The sequence below is a fragment of the Pygocentrus nattereri genome, chromosome 5 (genome assembly GCF_015220715.1).
Source record: "Pygocentrus nattereri isolate fPygNat1 chromosome 5, fPygNat1.pri, whole genome shotgun sequence".
Taxonomy (NCBI): Eukaryota; Metazoa; Chordata; class Actinopteri; order Characiformes; family Serrasalmidae; genus Pygocentrus; species Pygocentrus nattereri.
Window position 1 is genome coordinate 22,007,586 of NC_051215.1, and position 22,355 is coordinate 22,029,940.

Here is a 22,355-nt window from a genome sequence, read left to right on the forward strand (position 1 = left end):
TGCCTTCCAGACCCTTCCTTAGACCCTCTCCAAGTTGGCTGGGAGAAGAACAGTTGGTGGTTGGAGAGTGTCAAGTGTAATTATTAAAGGCATCAAAATTGTCCGGTGGTTCACCTTTCTGCTGTGGTTACTCAGACCCCAGTGTACGAAACCCACAAACATATGAATTCCAAAGCATACAGCATTCCCAAAATTCATGGAATGCGACCGGATCAAAAACAACCTTCCAATAGAAAAACATCAGGATATGCATTTGTGTTGGTGCGGGAGCCGTTCCCAGTGTACTGAGTATAGCTGATGCTGTCAAAATTTGACAGTGAGAGTTGTGAATGTTAAAAGTAGACAATGAGTGTGTTAACATGCATATAATAATCCAATAACCGCAGAAAATTGGACTTTGTCAGTAATCAGATCAACACATTTACATGCACTTGAGTAATCAGAAAATGCAGAAACTCTGCCTCTATATGAGTCAGACAGTAATTAGATTTCTGCTTTACAACCAGCCAATAAACTCACAGAAGAAGACGTGACATGAACATAATGTAAAACTCAAACTTCATACTGTTTTTAAACAAACAAAAAAAAAATATTGCACCACTTTACCTGAAAATATGAGCTAACATCATCTAGAAGATGAAGAATATTCTAATCATTTATTTAGAGCATGTATTTGGTTTCAGCATCGCTCCAAAGTGTTTTGCTGCATCTCGCAGTGACTCTGGTGCTTATTTCTGGTACAGCAGTCTGTTTTTGCACATGCTCAGACTGAGTAATCTGAAGGAAATCAACGTCAGAGTTTACAGCACTGAGAAATCTGATTACTGAGCTAAAATCCAGCCTCTTTATCGTAGTTCTTAATTGGATTTCTAGATCAGAGTATTGTGTTTACATAAACATTTGAGTGATCAGATGTAATCTATAATCTAATTATAATTAGAGTGTATATATTAGTGCATGTAAACACACTGTGAAAAGTTTATTTCACATTGACTCCTTGATTAGCCTGGTGACCTACTGGGTGTTAAAGTGAAAATCCACTCTTCTGAATTTCTGTGCTGTTGTGATAGAAAGCAGTTCAGAGCGGTTTGGTGTGAAACGCTCTGTTCTAGAGAAACTTACCAAATAGGAACCAGACGTTCTAAAAGCTCACTGATGCTGGCTGATGTCTGAGACATTGTTTTACGATTTTTTGAGTTTTGAGAAGGTTTTGGCCTGAAACTCAATCCATTCATTTAGGGTGTCCTACTATTTCACCATCATCAACATTCCATATAAAACTCGAGACTCGTGTAGGTTCACTGGTGGTTCTGGATGGTAAATAAAGTGTCTGTGTGTTGTAGACATGGTGACCCCTGGTTCCCATCACCACCACTTAGAATAGTTTAAATCTGATTTTAAAAAAAGTTTTCTTTTGGGACGATTTCGCCTAATAACGTCCTGGATGTACCTCTCCACCATGAATGTGTTTTACAAATACATCATCTCAAAATCTTCTCAGAACTAATGTGAATCGTCGGGCCTGATTCATCAGTTTTTCTTAAGAAGAACCCCCTTACACAGTTTTCATGAAAATACTGAAATCCAGTGTTTTAGGTAAAAACAGAATCTACACACACTCAAGAGCAGAAAAGTGAGAACAGTTCTGTAGGTTGAGAGCACGACTTGAACCTGATGTAGACTTTTTCTTAGGACCTTTAAACGAAATTAAAGGAAAGATTTATATATTGGTGAGTAAGGCCCAGTGTTTCATACATCAGGAAGTGAATTCATAGCCATTTCATGTAGGAACTTTCTTGTGAGGGAGCTTTTAGAGGTGGACATCTGGTTCCTGTCACCACCACGAACAGATTCAATCAGAACGATTCTGATTCTAGATTCTCTACAATGGAGCATTTCACACCAAACCACCCTAAATGACTTTGTTTGCATCTTAACTGTTAATTATTGATGGAGATCCCCTATAATGCACCAGCCTTTGACAGGGTCTGGGAAATGTTTTGGGCTGGCATACCTCACTTTAACACTAAATTTGTCTGGCAAAGCCCATTAGCATGACCCAAGACATGCTTTAAACTACCATCTTCTGTTAGTGAGTGCAGTGCATGCAGTGAGGTTGTACTCCAAACAAATATTGCATATTATTATGCCAACACAAGCGTAGCTTTCCAGGAGCATTTATTTCATTTCTCCACCTTTTTGCTATACATGGTTCCTATGGTGGCCTTGACACTGATCAGCAGAAGGCCTAAATGCGATTAAGGCCAGGCATAGCCCTGCCAGTACGTCAGCCTGTGTCGGGAATAGTAGCTGCTGCTGTGAGTCTGCGGTCAGAACAGGGCTGCTTTTTTTCTTTTTACGTGTGTCTGGCTGCGTTTATTGAAAGCGTATGTGGAGATTAAGTGAGGCGACTGAGTGCCAAGCTGTCCTTTTGAGCAGGAGAGGAGCACAGAAAGACCCCTGATTAGCAGAGCTCAGTGGTTTTAATAAAGTCCTGACCCTTCTCTGCATGGTCAGCAACTACTGGACCTATTTATTCCTTCTAACCTGATTTGGAAGATGCTACATGTACTGTAGTCAAAGAAACATCCAGTGAGTTATTACGACACTGTTCTGGTTCTGAAGGTTCTGAAGGGTTCTTCTGAAGCTTTGTAGTGCAGATTTAGACTGCAGATGGCCTCGATCTCTTCAGCAGGTACACTGCCATTCAAATAACTTTTTTTGCTATTTAATATGCTGTAATATCTTAAATAATGTAGATCAAACACCAAAAAGTGCAGTCATGTGCAAAATTTGTACAGATGACATGATTTTTGATGAAAGTAAGTTTGTGAAAAGTAAGTTCAGTGACCCTCTACAGGGAACTTGAATGTGGCATTTTTTTGCCAATTTTATTGCGCACTTTCTTCTTATTTGCTGAGTTTGGGGTAAAAATAAATGTTGGGTAAAAATAAAGTATAAAATATTTTACAAACTTTTGGACAAACCGCATTTTCCCCCTGTATGTTAAATTCAGCAAATAAACAGTAATTTAGTATGAAAATGTGCAGTTTTCTCTGCAGAGGATGTGTTCATTGTTTAGCACTTTTGTTTAGCACTAGCAAAAAATCTAAAATATATGTAATTTGATCAGAGATGCACAAACCTTTGCATACAACTGTGTATTTTGAGGTTTTATTTAAAATTTCAAGTAGAAATTTTGGGGAGGGCAACAAAAAGTTATAATTATCTGCAATTATCTCCCCTTGATATTACTTTTTTAGCATTCTGAATACTATTCAAAACTGTTATTATTATTATTATTATTATTATTATTATTATTATTATAAATGCAATCAAGATTTTAGTTATTTTAGAATCATCTACAGCTCCATTTAATGTTGTGGAAATTTCTCAAACATGTTTACATACATGTATACATTTTCTTAGCTTCCTTCTAATTAACTGCCTCCCTTAGTTACTGTCACTTTTTTCCAAAACAGCACAAAGGATGAAGGAAAGCACAAAAAAAACTTTAGATGTTCACAGAGAAGCACATTTCAAATGTTTTCATTACAAAATACACTAAAGTTCAGTGCAGACATTTGAGAACTGATAAACTGAATTTTGGCCAATTTAAGGCAAACAAAAAACACATTTTGTAAGGAGGAGGTTTTAATAGCGGAAGCTGCCTCTTCAGATGAGCTTTCTTCCTTAGGAATAAATGGTGGGAATGCTCAACATCCTGAACCTGAGTCATTCCACTAATGTTACATATAATGCAAAGGCCTAGCAACACCTTAGCAACCACTTGGTACTAAAGCAGTGACCTAAAAACATTAATATTAATGTTAGTTTGATTACAGCCAATTAGCTAAGACAGGTTTGGAGTCCAAATTTATCTTCGTTACTTCATATTGTCGCTATGAGGCTAACATTGCTAACAAACACTAGAACTCAATAGTCACCCAAATTGCCTCAAAACCTTTCCCTAAAAGTACATCCCCAAAAGCTTCTCTCAACCGACTCCAACCGTATCAAGCTCTTCATCAAAGTCACCCAGACCTCCCAGTGTGGTTTAGAGCCCAGCATGACGTACTGTGAGCTAGAATAAAGTAACAAAACAAGAAGCAGAGTTCCTCGTCAGCTTGATTGGGACTTTTGCTAGTGTTCGGTTAAGATTGCCTCGACCACACAACGGGAGGAGCACCGACAGATTAGTTACTGTTATTTTAAAAAAAGTGGTTTTACCCTTTTGAAAGGTGATTCCAAACATGGTACATTCTTCAAAAACATGGTTCTTCAAAGGTTCTTCAGTAAAGACAGTGCTTCTATACAGATCCATGAACACTCAGAGAAGGATTTGCATGATTAAATGGTTCTTTGCATGGTGAAATGGTTCTTCTGATTGATGGACAATGTGTTGAATATGGTTCCAAATAGCACCAAAAGGGTTCTGCTACAGTTATGATGTCGAGCTTGTATACGATTTGAGTGCTTTTTGATGCAATATAGAACCTTTTTCAAAAGGTTCCTGAAAGGTTCTTAGCTTGGGCGTCCAGTTCTAGGACCATCTTTTAAAATCTTAACATTATATGGAGATTCTTTAAACTTTTTAGACATATCTTCACACCTCTGAATCCCTCTGGAGAACCATCCCTTGAAGGGTTCCTTAGGGAACCCAAAGTTCTATTATGTCTGTCTGTGATGTCGCTCCAAAAAGTCCAACAGTTTTAAGTCCGAGTTCATTCTTTCTATTAAAATCAACGCATTATTAGAACTATACTCTTAAAATGATATGGTTCTTCAAGAGGGCTTAAGTAAACATAGTGGTTCTATACAGAACCATGAGCTCTCAGAGACAGATTTGCATGATTAAAGGGTTCTTTGCATGGTGAAATGGTTCTTTGGATTGATAGTGGACGTCTGGTATATGGTTCCAAATAGCACCAAAAGGGTTCTGCTATAGTTATGATGTCAAGCTTATATACGATTTGAGTGCTTTTTGATGTGATATAGAACCCATTTCAGAAAATTCCTGAAAGGTTCTTAGCTTGGACGTCCAGTTCTAGGCACATCGAGTGTTCATTTGTCTTCACTAAAGAACCCTTGAAGAACCATCTTTTTTAAAAGTGTAGTTTAAACAGATAAAGGAACCAAACGGTGTAGTTATGGCAGCCGTTCTTCGTCTCCACATCTGCCCAGTGTCCTCAGTCACTGCTGACGTAGCTGTTCTCTCGCCGCACATGGTGGGGTGTCCGAAACCCTGCGGTCAGGCCTGTCAAAGGGGACGCTAAGGAGAAAGTCCTCCTTGTCGTGCCTTTTGACCTGTGACCTCAGAAGGGAAGCGAAGGCCTGGTGCCCCTCGGCATGAGCTGTAAACCGAGTGAAAGGATGGATGGGGTGGAGGAGGGGAGGGGGTGTTTATTTGCGGAGCGGATGTTTGGATTGTTCGACGGAGATGGAGCTCGACACCCTTGACAGCTCTGCTCAGTGTTATTGGGATGCTTAATTGGGAAGCTAAAAGCTTCTCTCTGCCCTGTTTATTGTCTTTGTTTGACAAGCTCATCATTTTCATCTCATTTTTTTTTCTTCATTCTGCTTTATGACTCACAGTCTTTGATGCTCCTAGCCGTCATTCTCTCCATCAAAAAGGCCAAGACGGACAGAGTGAACTGAGGCTCATTTGAAGGACAATCTTAAAAACACACTGCAAAAAATGATCTTAGCAAGTGAAAACATCTTAAATCCAGCCAATACATCTAATATTTCTCATTATGAGATTATTGTAAGGATGTTTTATGATTATTCAACTTATTTCTAGACGTTTTTAATTCTTTTCAGCAGTTTTATCTTTTGAAAGTGTCTTTATTTCATTGGCAGATCATTTAACTTCTTTTGAGAAATAATGAAGATAACTTTGCTAATTTCAAGAAATTATTCTTAAAACCAATTATTCGTAAAATGATCTGCCAATGAAATAAGACACTTTCATGTGATAAAATGACCTAAATCAAGTAAAAATGTCTAGAAATGAGTTAATCTTATAATATTCTTACAACTCTAAGAAAACTATATTTTAAAAGCTGCTTATCTGGAGGGCGAGTGTAACACTAATATATCACAAATAACATTATTTACAGCAATTTCCCAAGCTCCCATTGAGGAAGCTCAGTACTTCCAATCAGTACTTCAGTATGTTAAATCAGGAGAATGGAAATTAAGTAAAGGTATTAAGTAATGGATACTCTTCCTGGATCAGGGCCTTGTCATGGTGGAAGGGCTTGTGTGGTCTAGGGATCTTCAGGGCTGAATCGTCAGGAGCAATATGCTATATAAAATATAGGTCTCCGAGGGCGATCAGGTCTGGAGTGAAGAACCAGACTAACTCGATCCAAAAACCATCCATTAAAGAAGGGCACGGAAGACTGTGTATCCTGAGAGGGTCACTGGGACCTACCCCTGGAGCCAAGCTTGGGGGTAGTGTTCCTCGGGGAGCGCATTGTGGCCGGGCAGCAAATGTAACCCGGCCGGGCAGCTAATGTAACCCGGCTGGGCTCATCCCCGAAGAGGCAACGTGGGGGAACCTTGTGGGCCCACCACCTGCAAGGTCCTGCATGGGGGATCGGTGCAGTGACGTATAGGCAGTGGGAGATGGTGGGGAGGCCCTTGGTGGCCTAGGCCCCTGCAGCAGAAACTGGCTCTTGGTACGTGGAATGTATGAGCTTTCTTCTCAGGGTGGCGGCCACACTCTACTTAAGGTGAGGAGCTCGGTCATCCGGGAGGGGCTCAAAGTAGAGCTGCTACTCCTCCACATGGAGAGGAGCCAGTTGAGGTGATTCGGGCATCTGATCCGGATGCCCCCGGAACGCTTCCCAGTGAGGTTTACCAAGCACGGCCTACTGGGACAAGACCCTGGGGTTGTCCTAGGACCCGCTGGAGGGATTATATCTGCAAGTTGGCCTGGGAGCAGCTTGGGGTCCCCAGGAATGAGCTGGAGGAAGTTGCCGGGGTAACAGGGTCGTCTGGGATTCTCTGCTCTCCCATCTGCTACTGCGACCCTATCTGGACTAAGCGGTTAATGATGATGATGATGTGATGGCTGAAGGCATGGAACAAGCTAACAATATGTCAGCTTTTAAAAAAAAAAAAAAGTTACATTTTATTGTATTTATGATTATTTGCATCTGTTCTAATGATATATGGTCATTTATCAAGCATAAACACACTTAATGCCAAGATAAATGGTTTTAAATAATATGCGTAGGTGCCCAAGACTTCTGCACTGTACTGTATATTAATGCGCCAGTTTCTTAACGTTTTATTGAAGCAGAGAATCAAAGCCTCGTGTTACAGTGATTTTACTTCACATGGTTGAAAAAATCTCAATCGCTCACAACCTCTCATAGCTTTCTGCTCTAGAACATCACAGGACACACAAAACAACATGATTAAGTAAGTTAGTTGGATATTATCGCAGTTATTGTTTCCAAATGTACATCATAAAATCTGCCTAATAACTTCTGACTTTTTGTCCAGATGATTTTTGTTTATATCTTTTGCTTCAACATGAAATATGTCCCTGTGATCTGAGAGAACCAGAACTAAAATGCAACATTGTGTCATTTTCTGCTTTGATCCTGACCATGAGAACCCAGCCACAAAAGTAAACGCACCCTTTTGTCCATTTGAGCTTAATACTCCACAGTATTAAAGCCGCTGCTCCCTGCAGTCGACTAAGGAAAGTCAGTCTTTCCCTTTCTTTTAAATTCGCGTACTGTGTACTCACTGAGGAATACTGAGAAAAGCTCAGATGTGGGGACGTTCCTTTGAAATTTGAGCGTGTTATGCAACTTATTTATCCCCAGAGGACGTTGGACCCTATTTCAAAGTTTTCCCCTTATTTTTCATTAATTTTTTTTTTCTTTTTGCTGACTTACAAATTAAAAAAAAAAAAAACAATTTAATATCAGTGACCGTCGGTTTTGTAGGTGGAAAAATCCAGAGGTCTGACGAAGATGTATGATTGTTTAAATAAAGCATGAAGATAAAAAAATAGAAAATCTTTCCAGAGGAATAAATGCACATTTTCTGAGTTTGTGACAGAAGCGAGGGGGCTTGAGGGGGTTTTCCAGGCCCTTTCAGATTTTTTATTTTTTGTTAGAGAGTAACAAAAGCACAGAATGTTTAGTTTTGGGGGGGGAGAAGCCCCTCTTTACCACTTTGAGAGTAAATCCAGAGTGAGTGTTGCTTTACCAGATGCGTGCCTTCAGACTCAGACTGTCCTTTTCTCTCTCTGTGGCCTGCCTGGTCCTCATTTGTCATAATTCAGCTCCAGCTCTCTGATGGCCTGCCAGCTTTTGCTTCTTAGCTATCTATGGAAACTGAAGGAGCTTAGCTGCAGCCTCTTTCAGTTACTGTATGAAAAGAAGGGGTCAACAGGAAACAGCTATGAGGGGCCCTGTGTGTAGAAGGAACTGACCCTTACTGTTTCTACTGGACTGTGGTTCATTACAACATTTCAAAACTTGAATATGGATCATTCTACTGAACTGGTCCAAAGTCAGAGCTGAAAACATATTTTGAGCTTTTAACTGATGTTGAGCTTTAATAATCCTTTGCTCTGAGTGACTCGAAACCTCAATTATGTTTATTTTATTAAAACTAATAACTGAACATTCCATTAGGCCCCTACCAAAGCAGTCATAACTCTACTCAAACTTTACCAAATGTTTCAGTCGTGAACGGTTTGGTGACAATTTTAGCTCATTTTGAGTGTAAAAACTCAGACACAAACACAGCTTTGAACAGTTTTTTCATTAAAAACAAAAAAACTCGCTGAACTGGAGAAAATATGGCAATTCTTAATGTTCCACACTGACTTTCAGACTTTGGGACACGTTTCCTTCAAAACAATGGGATCTAACTGCTCACCATGTGGCCATGAGGGACAGGGATGCACCTTCACTTCCTGCTCTAAAATGCAGGGGCTTGGCTAAAATGAGGCTCCGCCGATAGACTTAAATTCTGTGTTTCGGTAGTGACATGAAAACATAGGGCAGCATTTTCTTTTTAAAATGTTTTTTATTTAAAATTTAACTCATGATAAACCTAAATATTTTAACCTCACTTTAAAAGAAACTGAACAATAAAAACAACATTAAAAAAGAAATGTGAGTATTGTTTTTCCAAATGTAAATTTAGGGGTTAGGGTTTGGGACAGACTACTCCCAAAAGAAAGTATGCTATAAATGATGACCGTGCATATTTACTTAGCTTATTACTGTCTCTAATAATGCATTGGGTATAAATAGATTAGAACATAATCCTGTAAATATCTAAGATTTTTTTTACACCAGACAGTTTAGTTTTTATAGCACAAAAAGGAAAATCGTGAAAAGGAGGCATGTTGTCCCACTATCAGTGTAAGAAGCCCACCTACCTGTGGATTTGTCTTAAATATTTCACTTCTCTGTGATAAAGTAAACAAATGACAGTACAGTAGAAACATCTCAATGGTCTAACTTTATCCATATTACTCTTGGGGGGCTTATTCCGCCATGCTGCTATGTACAGTCATCTATTAGTTTGTGCACCCCTGGTTATATTATAATACATCATTTTTGCACAGGTCACATTATGTATATACACACACGCGCACCGACATACACACACACACACACACACACACACACACACACACACACAAGCCGCTTCTCCCTCTGGGTCGCGGAGGGTTGCTGGAGCCTATTTCAGCGGTCATTGGGCAGAAGGCAGGATACACCCTGGATAGGTCGCCAGTCCATTGCAGGGCAGACAGACAGACATATACAATCACACACACACCTAGGGGCAATGAAACGTCCAATTGGCCTAACTGCATTTCTTTGGACTGTGGAAGGAAACCGGAGAACCTGGGGGAAATGCACGACGACACGGGGAGAACATGCAAACTCCACACAGAGAGGATTCCGGTCACCCGGCCAGGGAATTGAACCCAGGCCCTCCTTGCTGTGAGGCGGCAGCACTACCCACCATTATATATATAAATTAATTATACACACATCGCTGTAGTCTTAAGAAAACCTTGTATCTCCAAAATGGCATCTTTTACAGGAGAAGGATAAAACACTCTACTTTTTATGTAAGTCAGTGGAACCAGACTTTGTTCCGAGTCATTTTGGGTTAGTTCTTTTAGTCCATTCATTATGAAATTTACACACAATGTAAAGGACAAAAGGTATTTTAAAATTATTTAAGAAACTGAAAACCATCAAAAATATACAAGGTACGACAACAGCGAGATATATATATATACAAGTATTAGAGGATGTCTTCACTTATTTATACTCAGAAAATCAACAACATGGAATTTGACTGGGAGTGCTAAAACATTTGCACTCCCAACTCTTGCATTTTTTAATATAGTAAAGGTGATGAAAGGATTCTTTGGAGTGATGCCAAGAAGGATAAAATAACATGGATATTTTAGTGCAGCAGCACAGCGTCTCCTAAATGCTCTGCTCTTCCAGAGGCCAACAAATGCACCATCAAATATCAGTTTGAACTGTCATCCAAATCCAAACATCTGCCCAGTGCGGAGATAATTTAAATTCTGCTGATACCGATATGACACTGATTTTATTGTGCATCTTTAGAAAGAACCAGGTTCTGTGTCTGTTAATGAGATGTAGCAAGAATTTTTTTTTCAACTTTAATGAACCTCCACAATATGTAAAGGTTCTGTTCCTGTTCCAAGGAACTTTACTGCAACCTAAGAGTGATTTAGGAATACGTTTTAACAGTGTATGTGTTCCTTTTGTTTCTTTCCGTACAAAAGATTGTAATAAGGGTAAATTTATTTTTCCATTCACAGGGAAGTATAAATGCCCCCTCCCCTCTCTCTTTCTCTCACTCTCTCTCTCTGAGCCAGTAAGCCCCTCTGACTGGCGGTGGGATTTGAAAGGGCTTGGGTGGTAATATTTGAGGAATGAGCTGAAAATTGAACTGTACTCTCCATATGTGCAAAACGATGGAGGATAATTCGCACTCCCGCCCCATCCTCCCCCAAAAACATCCCCAAGTCTTTTTCAGCTGGTCTCCAGATGACTGCATGCGAGACAAAGAAACGGATTTCAGGGAAGGGTGGGGGGGGGGGGGGGGGCAGTCCATCTATTAATAACAATCATAACTTTAAAAACAGCTCGCTCGTCTGTCGCCAGTGGCACTGCAAACTCTAAGCGAGTCTCTGTGTTTGTTTGTGCTGGTCTCGGCGCGAGGTGGAGGGCGGCGCGCTTAGGGCGAGCGCTGAAAGTTGCTGCCCGCCTGAAGGGCTGGTTTGTGTGTTTCTGTCAGGTTGTGATGAAGCCACATTGCTGTGAACACTACATTCCATTGAGCCCTGCCACTGCAGGAGCGGAGTGACTAGTCCTGTTGGGGGAGGTGCCAGTGTGCTGTAGAGGTGGGCAGTATGACCATATGTTATCATTATTAGGATATATTGTTTGAGATATGGCGGGTTCTTGCAGATAGGGCAGAACAATTTGGGGAAAAGAATCGCTTTAGATGAATTTAGAGCAGCGATTTCAAACATTGCTTTGTTAAAACTGAAAGAAGTGTCATTACTGAGTGAGGAGAAGAAAAACAGGTTAAAGTCTGGTGAGCTGCTGCTCAGAATCGCCCTGTAAAACCTGAAATAATCATATAAAAGTCAGAGACTTGGGGTTTTTCACACCACGTCATACATCTTTTCATATTGACATCACACAGACTCAAAAAGAAGGTCCGGCTCGATGTTTAGGCCTCAAATGATCTCAAAAACAAGCGTTACACTGATGAAGATGTGATGACAATAGGACATAATTCACCCACATCCTCAGAAGATGCTCCTTCACCAAGTTTTGACCGAGTTCTCTTTAAATTCCCCATCAGTCATCAGATTCATCCGCTCGAGGAAAGAGTCTGAAGCTTAGCCTTGCTATAGAATGTGCATGCAGTTACATATTTCCACCAGAGAGGTCTCCAAATCCCCAAATCTTATACAGTGCAGCTTAAAGCTGTGATTGTTCTTTAAGGTCTTGGGGCTGTATTACGGAAAACCCTCAAAAAAATCTTACCTGTTTAGTCATTGTAATAACTTACAGAATTTACTTACTTAATTACAGAATTTAGGCTCAGTAGTTACACTGTTCTCATGTTGAATGTTCTCAGCTTTTTTAACTTACTTCTATGCATTTTTAATTGCTTAAAGTCTTTATATTGGCAGATAATTTTGCTCATTTTAACAAATATGCTTGAAATAAACAAAATGAGCCATCAGTATAGTGAAAAAATAAAGCTCCTGGCTTGTTTTTGTCCAGAAACACCAGCATATTCACTTTTTTCCCCCGACTTGGGGCTTGAATGTTGAGCATGGTGCGTTGAACTGCCAGTTAGTTGTGGTTGTGATGTCATAGCACAAGGGTATTTGGTTGCTGCTGTTTGGTCCAGCTCTTCTACAGGTGGTTTAAAACAATGTTGAATAATGTAGGATATAATAGTATATCAGCTCTTCTGAGTTGAATATAAAAAACGATTCAGCATTCAGCTCAACTTCTAGAGCACTCAGCAACTCCATGGAGCACAAATAATGATTTAGGAAGCCTGGAAAGAACAACAGAAACAGTTACTGTAACTACATAAATTCATTATTTCATTATTTTAGTTCTTTCATTTATGCTTAGCAATTATTGTTTTTTTCTGTCTGCTTCTTTTTCATTAATTCAGTTAAACAAATCAGAAAAACTAAATATTGTGAGATTAGTGCTCACTTAAGTGGTTAACAAAGAGGTGGTCTTCAGTCTGTGTTTGAAGCCAGGGAGAACTGTGCTGTCTGCACAGCCAGTGGAATTTGGTCCCACCACCTGGGCTCCAGGACAGAGAAGAGTCTTGACATCTGTCTTGAAGGTTGATGTGTCAAACTGAACTGTACATGAAGCCCAAAGGGGTTAATTCCTTTCTGAGCTCATTGCCTCTGTTCCTCTCTGGTCCATTCCTCTCTGAGCTCATTGGCTCATCTGAAGAGGCAGCCGCAGTGACTAACCAATGCAAAAACCTACACTGTTAGAAATAAAGGTTCTGTAAAGGTACATGTCTCATTCATCAAGGTACAAACTATGTAAATATTCCCTCAAAGATACTACAGTGGTTTTAAGGTCTGATTGTGAACCCTAAATAAGTTTTTCCAGGTGAAAAGTTGGTAGTTGTACCTTTTCATAACCAAATTTTTAAATGGAACAGTAAAATAAAAGCCTGGAGGCGAGACGGGGTGTGTGGAGTCAGTACAGCTTAGACAATATAATTTCAGTGGATTATGGTTCAGTTATGTTCCCTGACTAAAGGTACTGAGATATGGACCCTTGAGGTAACCACCGCAGTGTCAAGAGGGGCACTGACCCAGTCACAGTTTAGTACCTTTTTTGTGAGAGTGAACTGATGTTCATGCACTCAACACTCAATCCAGTACCTGTAGCCTTTCAGCAATGCTGATCTCGTTATTCTTTTCCTCCTCAGCCCATTTTTCTCCATCATTTATTGCAAAATTGGACCACAGATCAAGATCAGTAGTCCAGCGAGTCATCTTTCACAGCTGCTTCTGGAAATTATTTGATTTTCACGATGGTGAGGTATGAAGAGTTTAAAATGAAGAAGAAAATATATCTCTGGTACCATATAGGTGCTCAGTATCATCCGGGACCCTGAGTTCAGGTATCTGTAGGTACTGAGCTCTGCCTTTAGATGACCGCTAAAGGAGAACATTGATCAGGAGTGTGAAGTCCAGCTTGTGAGTCGTCATTAATTTCTGAGTTAACTGAAAAGTTAATCTCTGATCCTTGGTCTCCTGCTGATGGTGAGCTCCAGACACAGAGTCATTTTCAGACTTTCGCATCTCAGTTTTACTGCATTCTTTTTAGCAATCGTTTATATTTTAACAGCTCTTCACGGAGCCTGTTGGCTTGTTTCTGGATGCCTAATAAGTGTTTGAGTTTGGCACATGATAGAGAAATGAGGCCTTGCAAGCTGAGAGACAGCCAAAGACGTCTTTCAGTATAGTGGGGATCAGGGCAGGATGCTTTTTGTGGGGGTTTTACCCTAAGCCACTGATTCACAGTTGTGCTTCTGTGTTTGTAATAGTTAAAATGATGCAGTGTTCTGCTGAGCTTATCCTGACTCAGTGTTTTTTCGAGATGAAAGAGAGTGTGGATCAGCATATGCAAGCATTTCCAAAGTTTCTTTTGGACGCCCTACTGAGGCTAAACTCTCATTTTCAAACCTTAGCTCATGATTTCAAAGGAGTTTGGAAAAAATACAATGACCACAGTTTTCTGCAGGTTTATAAGTGGAGTCAGCCTCTTATGTTGACAGTAAATGGACTGGCCACCTCCAGAACTTCATCCAGAAGATGGGACAGTCACAGCAACGCTTCACATCTGTTGGTGCTGTCAAGGTCATCTCTGGCTGTATGGCTGTTTTTACATGCAAAGATGTTTGCCAATCTGATTGACTACAGTCTGATGGAAAAATCTCCAAATGCTCACTACAAGCAGTCCGATCCAAATTTACATGCATGTGTAGAGAACCGCTTGGCGTAGATGTTACCTTGACAACCAGCTTTACATGAGTCAACTCAGTGTGAGATGAGCAGCAGTGAGCAGTGCTTGTGTTTTTAACGACTGTCAGACTCAGGAAAATGTCCTTATTAAAGAAGGCTGAGAGGATGACGTTGTGTTCTGAGACACATAAGCTGGACGTCCGTCCCACCGCTGTCTTTTAAAGATCAGAGCATGAACTGCGTCTCCTCTGCAGACCAGTTTCTGCTCTACCATGCTGAACAGTATAAACTTTCACTGTGATGCGATGCACATGCAGAACAGACTTAAACTTTCCGATAGGGAATGTAATCAGATACAGGCATTTACTTTTTTTTTTTTTGTGAATATTTTGTTTATTGTTATCATCACAATCTTTACAGAACTTAACAGATTTTGCTGTATGTAAGAAATGTGTTTTTAATTAAAATGTGTTTTAGTTGACAAAAAAAAAGATGACATCCTCAGTTGGCATCACACAGACATGGGAAAGGGGGAAAGGAAGAAAAAAACACCCAGGCATGTGTTAGCTGAGGTGTCAGAACTGGTGTTCTCCTATGCCTGCATTTACTTTCCAATGGCATTGCGTTAGCTGCAGTTTAAAATGATGCTGTGTCGCTTCAAAGGACTCTGACGAAGCCTGTGTTGGCTTTCACCCTACTAGTGCTGGTGGTATTGTGTGATTGGAGGAATCCTAACTAATGGTTGGAAATGGATATGACTAAATTGGGGAGAAAATTGAGAAGAAAAAAAATTAATAAACAAATACATTTAAAAATTAAGAATCAAGCATCTAGCAACCAGGGTCACAAAGGCTACAAACTCTGACTTGTGTTCAGGCAATTGAGTAAACTCAGGTAGTAGCATCGTGCATATTTCTTGCATCATTTATACAGTGATAGGAAACACAGTACAACACTGAAAGCTCTTATTCTATCCACGTGATCATGTAGGTGCCATAAATCCTCTGGAGGCAGATTTAAATGAGTGTAAGGGGTGTGACCAAATTCTCAGTATGGATTGAGTTAATTAAGTAATCCTGACAGTCCTGTCTTTGTACATATGTAAATTCAGTAAACTGCCCAAACACCTATACACAAACTTACTCTTTTTTTCTGTCTGTCTATTTATCTCTGTGTACCTCCACCCTGTTTGTCTCTCCAGGTGATGCCCGTGCCCTTAAAGACTTGGGCAGGACTCTGGTGCTGCACAGGAGGACGGTCATGCCCTATGCTGCCTACGCCAGGAAACGCAAAGGCCCCAGCGATGAGAGGGAGGTGGAGCAGTACGCCAGCCTGGTGGGCCAGACGTGTGCGGAGAGGATCCTGCTCTACCGGGCCTGAAGCACTGCATCGTCCAGCTCCACACCTTCCTGCACTTGGTCCTCCATGAATAACCATCACTCTGCCTGTTTTTCTGCCTTTTTCTTCCATATAATGCCGCTTGTCTTCTTCCGTCTCTGCGTCCATCCCTTCAGGTTTCCCCTCAGCGTGTTGTGTTTTCTCTCTGCATGTCTGTTTCTTGTTCAGTATGTAGCTACTTTGAGTATATACGCAATAGGCCTCTTACAGAACTGTGCAAGAGTCCTAGGCCAGCTGAGATGATATGTAAAGCTGTTTATCTGAGCAGTAATTATTTGGTGAAGAATAAATTCAAGTGAACATGCAGTACATTTGTGTAACTTAACCATTGCCAAAGACTTCTTAAGGAAGTCCTGTATTTACAGTTACCACCCAGTAATTGGTCCTTCACCAGGCCTGATCTATTTGGAGAACAAAAAATAATTAGAGCAAGTATCTTGGATACTCAACATGATTTTTCAGATTGCGACAATGCAATATTATTTTATAAGCTCGCTTTCTGCAAACTTTCCCAGGCGTCGTGGTCTCACTAACCAATCACTGTCATCTCTGTAGTTGGCATGGCAACAGCCAAGCTGACCGATCAGATGAGTCCCAGCATTAACAACTTTTTAACAGATACTGCTTTGTTGCTGACAATGTTAGCATCTCCAAAAGCAGCTCAGACTGCCCTACACACATCTCAGTTATATGTGGAAGAACTCAAAGATTCAGCTGCTCAATAAAATGATGAAACTCTCCACACTGCTCACTTTTCCAAAATTGGAAGGTGGCCCATTTAGTGCTTGCCTGCTTTTGAGGAGCATTGGATTTATTTTTGCCTATTTGTTCCTTTTTCTCAGTGCAAACAACGAAGTTAATGTAAAAAATCTGTCACATCTGAATATTTCACTTAGGCCATTTAATTTGAAAATTCTTGGACCGAGCCAACATCAGTCCTGATCAACATCTAAGACTTTACAACTCATTTTAACAGTAATAAAAAGGAGAAATAGTGATTTAAAATGCTGTTTATCCCCAATGCATTCCAGAAAGCTTCTATTCTAATTTTACACTCCAGCTTAAATGTTGCATCAGTTACCTTTTGGCGCCTTTGAGTGAAAAAACACTTTTAGAAAAGGTAAGCTAATCAAAATGATTACAGTATGTAGGTCACAGAATGAGCCATGAAATTAATCCAATATCTATGACACTGTTTGGTCATACAAAACAATGAACTTCTTAACTTCCTGCTTCTGTTGTTTTGCTATATTCTACATATTCTGCTGAGGTCATTTGTTTGGGTGCCTAAGACTTTTGCACAGCTCTGTATATACAGCTGTATGTAAAAGTTTGCTTTTTGATTTTCTAAGTGTAAATACGTTAAAACGTCCTCTAGAGACACACTTCTGCACATTTTAATGCACAATTACTGTTTATTTGCTGAATTTACATATTAGGGGGAAAATAAAACTGCAAAATGCACTGGAAAAAAATAGTATTTTAGCAAGTAAAAATGTAGTTAATACACCTAATATTTCTCATTACAAGATCATTGTAGGAAGATTTTGTGATTATTTAACCCATTTCTGTATATTTTTTACTTGTTTTAAGTTTATGTAGTGAAAGTGTTTTATTCCATTAGCAAATCGTTTTACTTGTTTTGAGAAATAATGAAAATAATATAATTATATAGTCGTATAATGCACATAAAGTGATCTCATAATGAGATATATTAGACATATTTATTAGATTTAGGATGTTTATTTTGTTATGTTTTTCCCAATATGTTAAACTCAGCAAATAAAACCAAACTGTGCAATAGTTTGTAGAAAAATGCCATATTTAAGTGTGTCTCTGTAGAGGCTGTAGAGGATGTGTTCACTTATTTACACATAGAAAATCATTAAAACGTCCAAACACCCAAACTTTTGTGTACGGCTATCCATACAAAGCTTATATCCCACCTGCTCACGAGACGCGGCTGCTCTGTCTGATGCCCCTCACCGACGGTCTTCACAGTATTGCTGCCCACACTTACACATTTTCATAGCCGTGTAATTACACTGATGCTAATACAAACTGAAAAGTCTCTATGTAGTAAGAGTGATCTGTCGTAGAGCAGCAGAACCATTTTTTTTTGGACACTTCTGCACCAGTTTCACACGTACCTTGCTGGATATGTGAGGCCTCAGAGATGCTGCACTGTTTTTTTGAACTAATTTCTCTCTGACACGTCTGTACGCTATTAAAAAAAAAAGATGGGTTCTTTAGTAAAGACAGTGGTTCTATGTTAAATGATCACTCAAAGAAGGTTTTAAAAGCCTAAATGGTTCTTTGCATGCTTAAATGGTTCTTTACATGGCAAAACGCTCTTCAGACTGATGGAGAATGTTTTATATGGTTCTGTATAGAACCTTTTTGAAAATGGTTCTACATAGCAGCAAAAGGGGTTCTTCTATTGTTACAAGCTTTACACTGTAACAACAGCAGAACCCTTTTTGGTGCTATATGGAGCCACAAACAAGACATTCTCCATAAATCGGAATGACTTGTACCAAAAAGGGTTCTACTGTTGTTACTCTAGCTTGTGCACAATAGACCTGATACCATTTCACTATGCACTATGCACACTAGAACCACTTAAGTGTGCAAAGGGTTCTTTTGCATGGTGAAATGGTTCTTCAGGTCTATTGTGTACAAGCTAGAGCAACAACAGCAGAACCCTTTTTGGTACAATATGGAACCATATACAACACACTCTCCGTCAATCTGAAGAAGCATTTCACCATGCAAAGCAACATTTAAGCATGCAAATGGTTCCTAGAGTGTTTATGGTTCTACATAGAACCACTGTCTTTACGGAAGTACCCTTGAAGACCCTTTTTTTTTTAAGAGTGTAGCTTATGATCAGTAATATTAATGCATTTCCTTGCACGTGTACCTGTAAAAGAACAGGAACTGAAACACATGCACTGTTCTCTATTATAAATGTGCTTCAGGTCTTCTGTACTGGGAATTGATCAAATGCTACAATGATAGAAATTAGACTGAAAAACGTCAGAGAATCACTTACACTGCTCTGGATGTCTAGTTCTTGAATCTGCATTCATCGAAATCAGCATTGTACCACTGCAGAGTCTGTACTGGGCTGAGCAACAAGCACCGACACCCTCCGCTAGGGCACGTCTGCTAACTGAAGATGAAGGAAACGGGAGAGCTGAAGAATGGTGAATAACTGAGTGCTGATGTTGGGTTCGGCAGCTGTGTTCTTACTCTAAGCCATTGATCAGCCCAGTGCTACAGATGGCTGCACGACATAATACCACTAATCATGACGTGATGCTTGACATATCGCTGGTTAGTCATGTGCTGTGAAGGCCTTGTGTCATTGTGAAAGTGGTCCAGGACTGATGTCAGAGAGGAGCACCCACACCGATGACTGACTTCTCAGTGAAGTCGAGACTCGTCCATGAAGTAAAGTTTGCAGTGAAACCCGGTGGAACAGCACCTTTTTCATGTTCTGTAGCTCATTCGTTTGCCATTATAGCTTCTGTGTATTTCTTTTTGATAATATATTTTTCTTTCTAAAAAATAAAAAAAATGAACAGATGAAACTCGTTTCTTTTCCTGTGAAATGTGCAAGAAAACAACAGCAGTTATTTTATAGTTGTTTAAACTGAGCGGCTGGCGACTTATGTTCTTGCCTAGAACCAGGCTGGTCAGCTAGCTAACAGGCTAAAAGAGCCAACAGCCTAAACACCTCTATCATTAATATCACAGGCTTGGATTAAAGCCCTTACGATATGATTTACTGTAAAACGGCAGAATAGAAGTCTAAAAATGAAACTTGAATGTCTCTCATGCTGCAAATGTTCGTGTTTCAGTCAGAAGCACCGTTTTCCCTAAATAGTGTTCTAGCTATGAAGGTTTAGAAATTCCAGCCTCTACAGCCAAATAGTTAATCCTTCACTGAGTGTGGATGTGTCTGAGTCCTAAATAATAATTTCTTAGCTGTATTTTTCTCTGTTGGCCTGCAGGATCCAGTATTTAAGATCCTATATAGTGCACTATGTAGGGAGCTACAGAGATAGATTCAGCCTCAGAAGAAGGGCACCACTGGATTGCTGCTAAATAAGACTCATGGTGGTGATTTGGTGATCAAAACATTCTCAAAAGTGAAAGTTTTTGCAGTAATCAGTGCTGTGTTATCATATGTTCATTCCCATAAAACAAAAAGTAAAAAAATTCACGAAATGACCACAGTGCACAGCGAGGGGTGACCTAATATTCTCCTCATTCAGCAGTCCATGGTTGCTTGGCAAGGATACCAAACTCTAAAAGAACTACATTTCTTGCCTTAAAACTTATTTATGTTGATTTTTATTAATAATATTATTTTCTGAAAAATTGTATATCGTATTTTATGTTGGCTGCTGATTTATAAAAGCAGGAGGCCACGAGAGGCTGTGCGTTACTGTGATTTTATCAATGGAAAATGACTTTATCACAACCTGTGATAAAATCACAGTAACGCACAGCCTCTCATGGCTTATTGCTTCATTATACTGATGAAGATGTGATGACAATAGTAGATAATTCACTCCCGTTCTCGTAAGGTGCGTCCTTCACAAAGTTTAGACTGAGTTCTCTTTGAATTCTCTTTCAGATTCATCCACTTGGGGAAGGGAACCAAAGCAACATCAATAACTTATGATACAAAATGTTCCATCACTGATTGCATGCAGTTACACATTTCCACCAGAGAGGTCTCTAAATCTCCAATTCTCCATTCTTACATAGTCCTGCTTTATGTAGTAAAAGCGGTACTGAAAATTGCTCAGTGCTAACATTAGGGGTTGCCGGTAAGACAGTATATACCGTGGTTGTGATAAATTGCCATGTCACACGAAGCTTTTCAGGAAGATCTACACTCCTTTGGAAAATAAGTTTGATTACAAAGTGACCATAATAAGTCCTGTTTCATTTCGATTAGTGCAGCTCAGCATGTGAAGCACTGAATAAAAATCATTGTACTTATTTGATTGTATTTTTCCATGCAATCCAGGAACTTTTTCCATGTGTCCTGATCATTTTTGCCATATCGCCCACCTCTGCATGCTCTCTGTTACATGTCCAAAAGTTTGTAGACACCTACAAAAGTTTGCTCCTCCAGCGTTTCTTCTGAAATTAAGGTGTTAATAGTAAGTCTGTGCTGCAGTAACAGCCTCTACTCTTCTGGGAAGGCTTTACACTACATGTTGAACATTGCTCTGAGGATTTGATTGAGCATTAGTGAGGTCAGGTACTGAGAAGTTGGATGGTCAGTTCTGGATCACAAACTCATCCCAAAGGTATTGGATGAAGCTCCATCACTCCAGAGAACACAGTTCCACTGCTCCACAGCCCAATGCTGGGGGTTCTTTATACCCCTCCAACCCACGCCGGGTGTTGGGTATGATGACCTTAGGCCTGGAACCACATTGCTCGCAGTCCAGTGTTTAACTGGGCCAGACCAGGAAAATAAAAATACTTTGGTATGCCAATAAAACATCAATTCCTCATAGATGTGTTTATCATTTATCTGAAATATTACATTCTGAATGAATGAACTGAGCAAAATGAGTAAATTCAATTAATCTTTATAAAAATAATAATAAAAACTGACTTGGACTTTAGACTGAAGTCGTTTTTGCTTTGAGTGTCCCAAAACCTTAATTATGATTATTTTATTAAGACAAATGATAGAACATTTAATTTTGTCACTACCAAAACAATCATAACTCTACCCAGACTTTACCAGATGTTTCAGTCGTGACCGTTTCTGTGACAATTTTAGTTCATTTTGAGCTGCAGAAAATATGGCAATTCTTAATGTTTCACACTGGGACTCATTTCCTTTGGGACTCATTTACTTCAAAACTATAGGATCTAACTGTTCACCATTGAGGGACAGGGATGCAGCCTCACTACCTGCTCTAAAATGAGGGACATGGCTAAATAAGACCACCCTACTGACCAAAACTGAAGAATCTAAACCTTTGAACTTGACTTTGATAGAATTTTTAAAATATATGCAAGGATTATTTTGTGAAGTATAAATTTAGGGGGTAGTGTTTGGCACAGACTCCTCCCAAAAGAAAGCACCCTATAAGTGATGAGCTTGTATATATTTAGTTTATTACAGTCTCTATTGATGTCTTGGGTTTAAATAGCTCAGAACAGAACGTCTAAGATCTTAATACTCCATTGTTTTCTAGATAGTGTTTTTTACTGTGGGAGCACAGTTTGAGCTAATTCGGTAGAACGGTCCACATACACACAAGAGAACATTGCTCTCTCCTCCTTCGCCACCCCAGTAAAATCTATCCTGGCCACCTCATTGTGAAAGTTTTGGTGATGCCTCTCA

At 39.7% G+C, this 22,355-nt stretch overlaps 1 protein-coding gene across 6 annotated transcripts in view; it reads left to right on the plus strand.

The window, feature by feature from the left end:
* Positions 1-16,707, plus strand: part of LOC108430283 (arginyl-tRNA--protein transferase 1) — a 172,927-nt gene extending 156,220 nt beyond the window's left edge. For all 6 annotated transcript variants that reach the window (XM_037538564.1, XM_037538565.1, XM_037538566.1 and 3 more), the window contains one exon: positions 15,771-16,707. In XM_037538564.1, coding sequence (XP_037394461.1) covers positions 15,771-15,949 — 179 coding nt within the window. In that variant the 3' untranslated portion in view covers positions 15,950-16,707. The remainder of the gene's footprint in view (positions 1-15,770) is intronic.
* Positions 16,708-22,355: the final 5,648 nt, after the last annotated feature.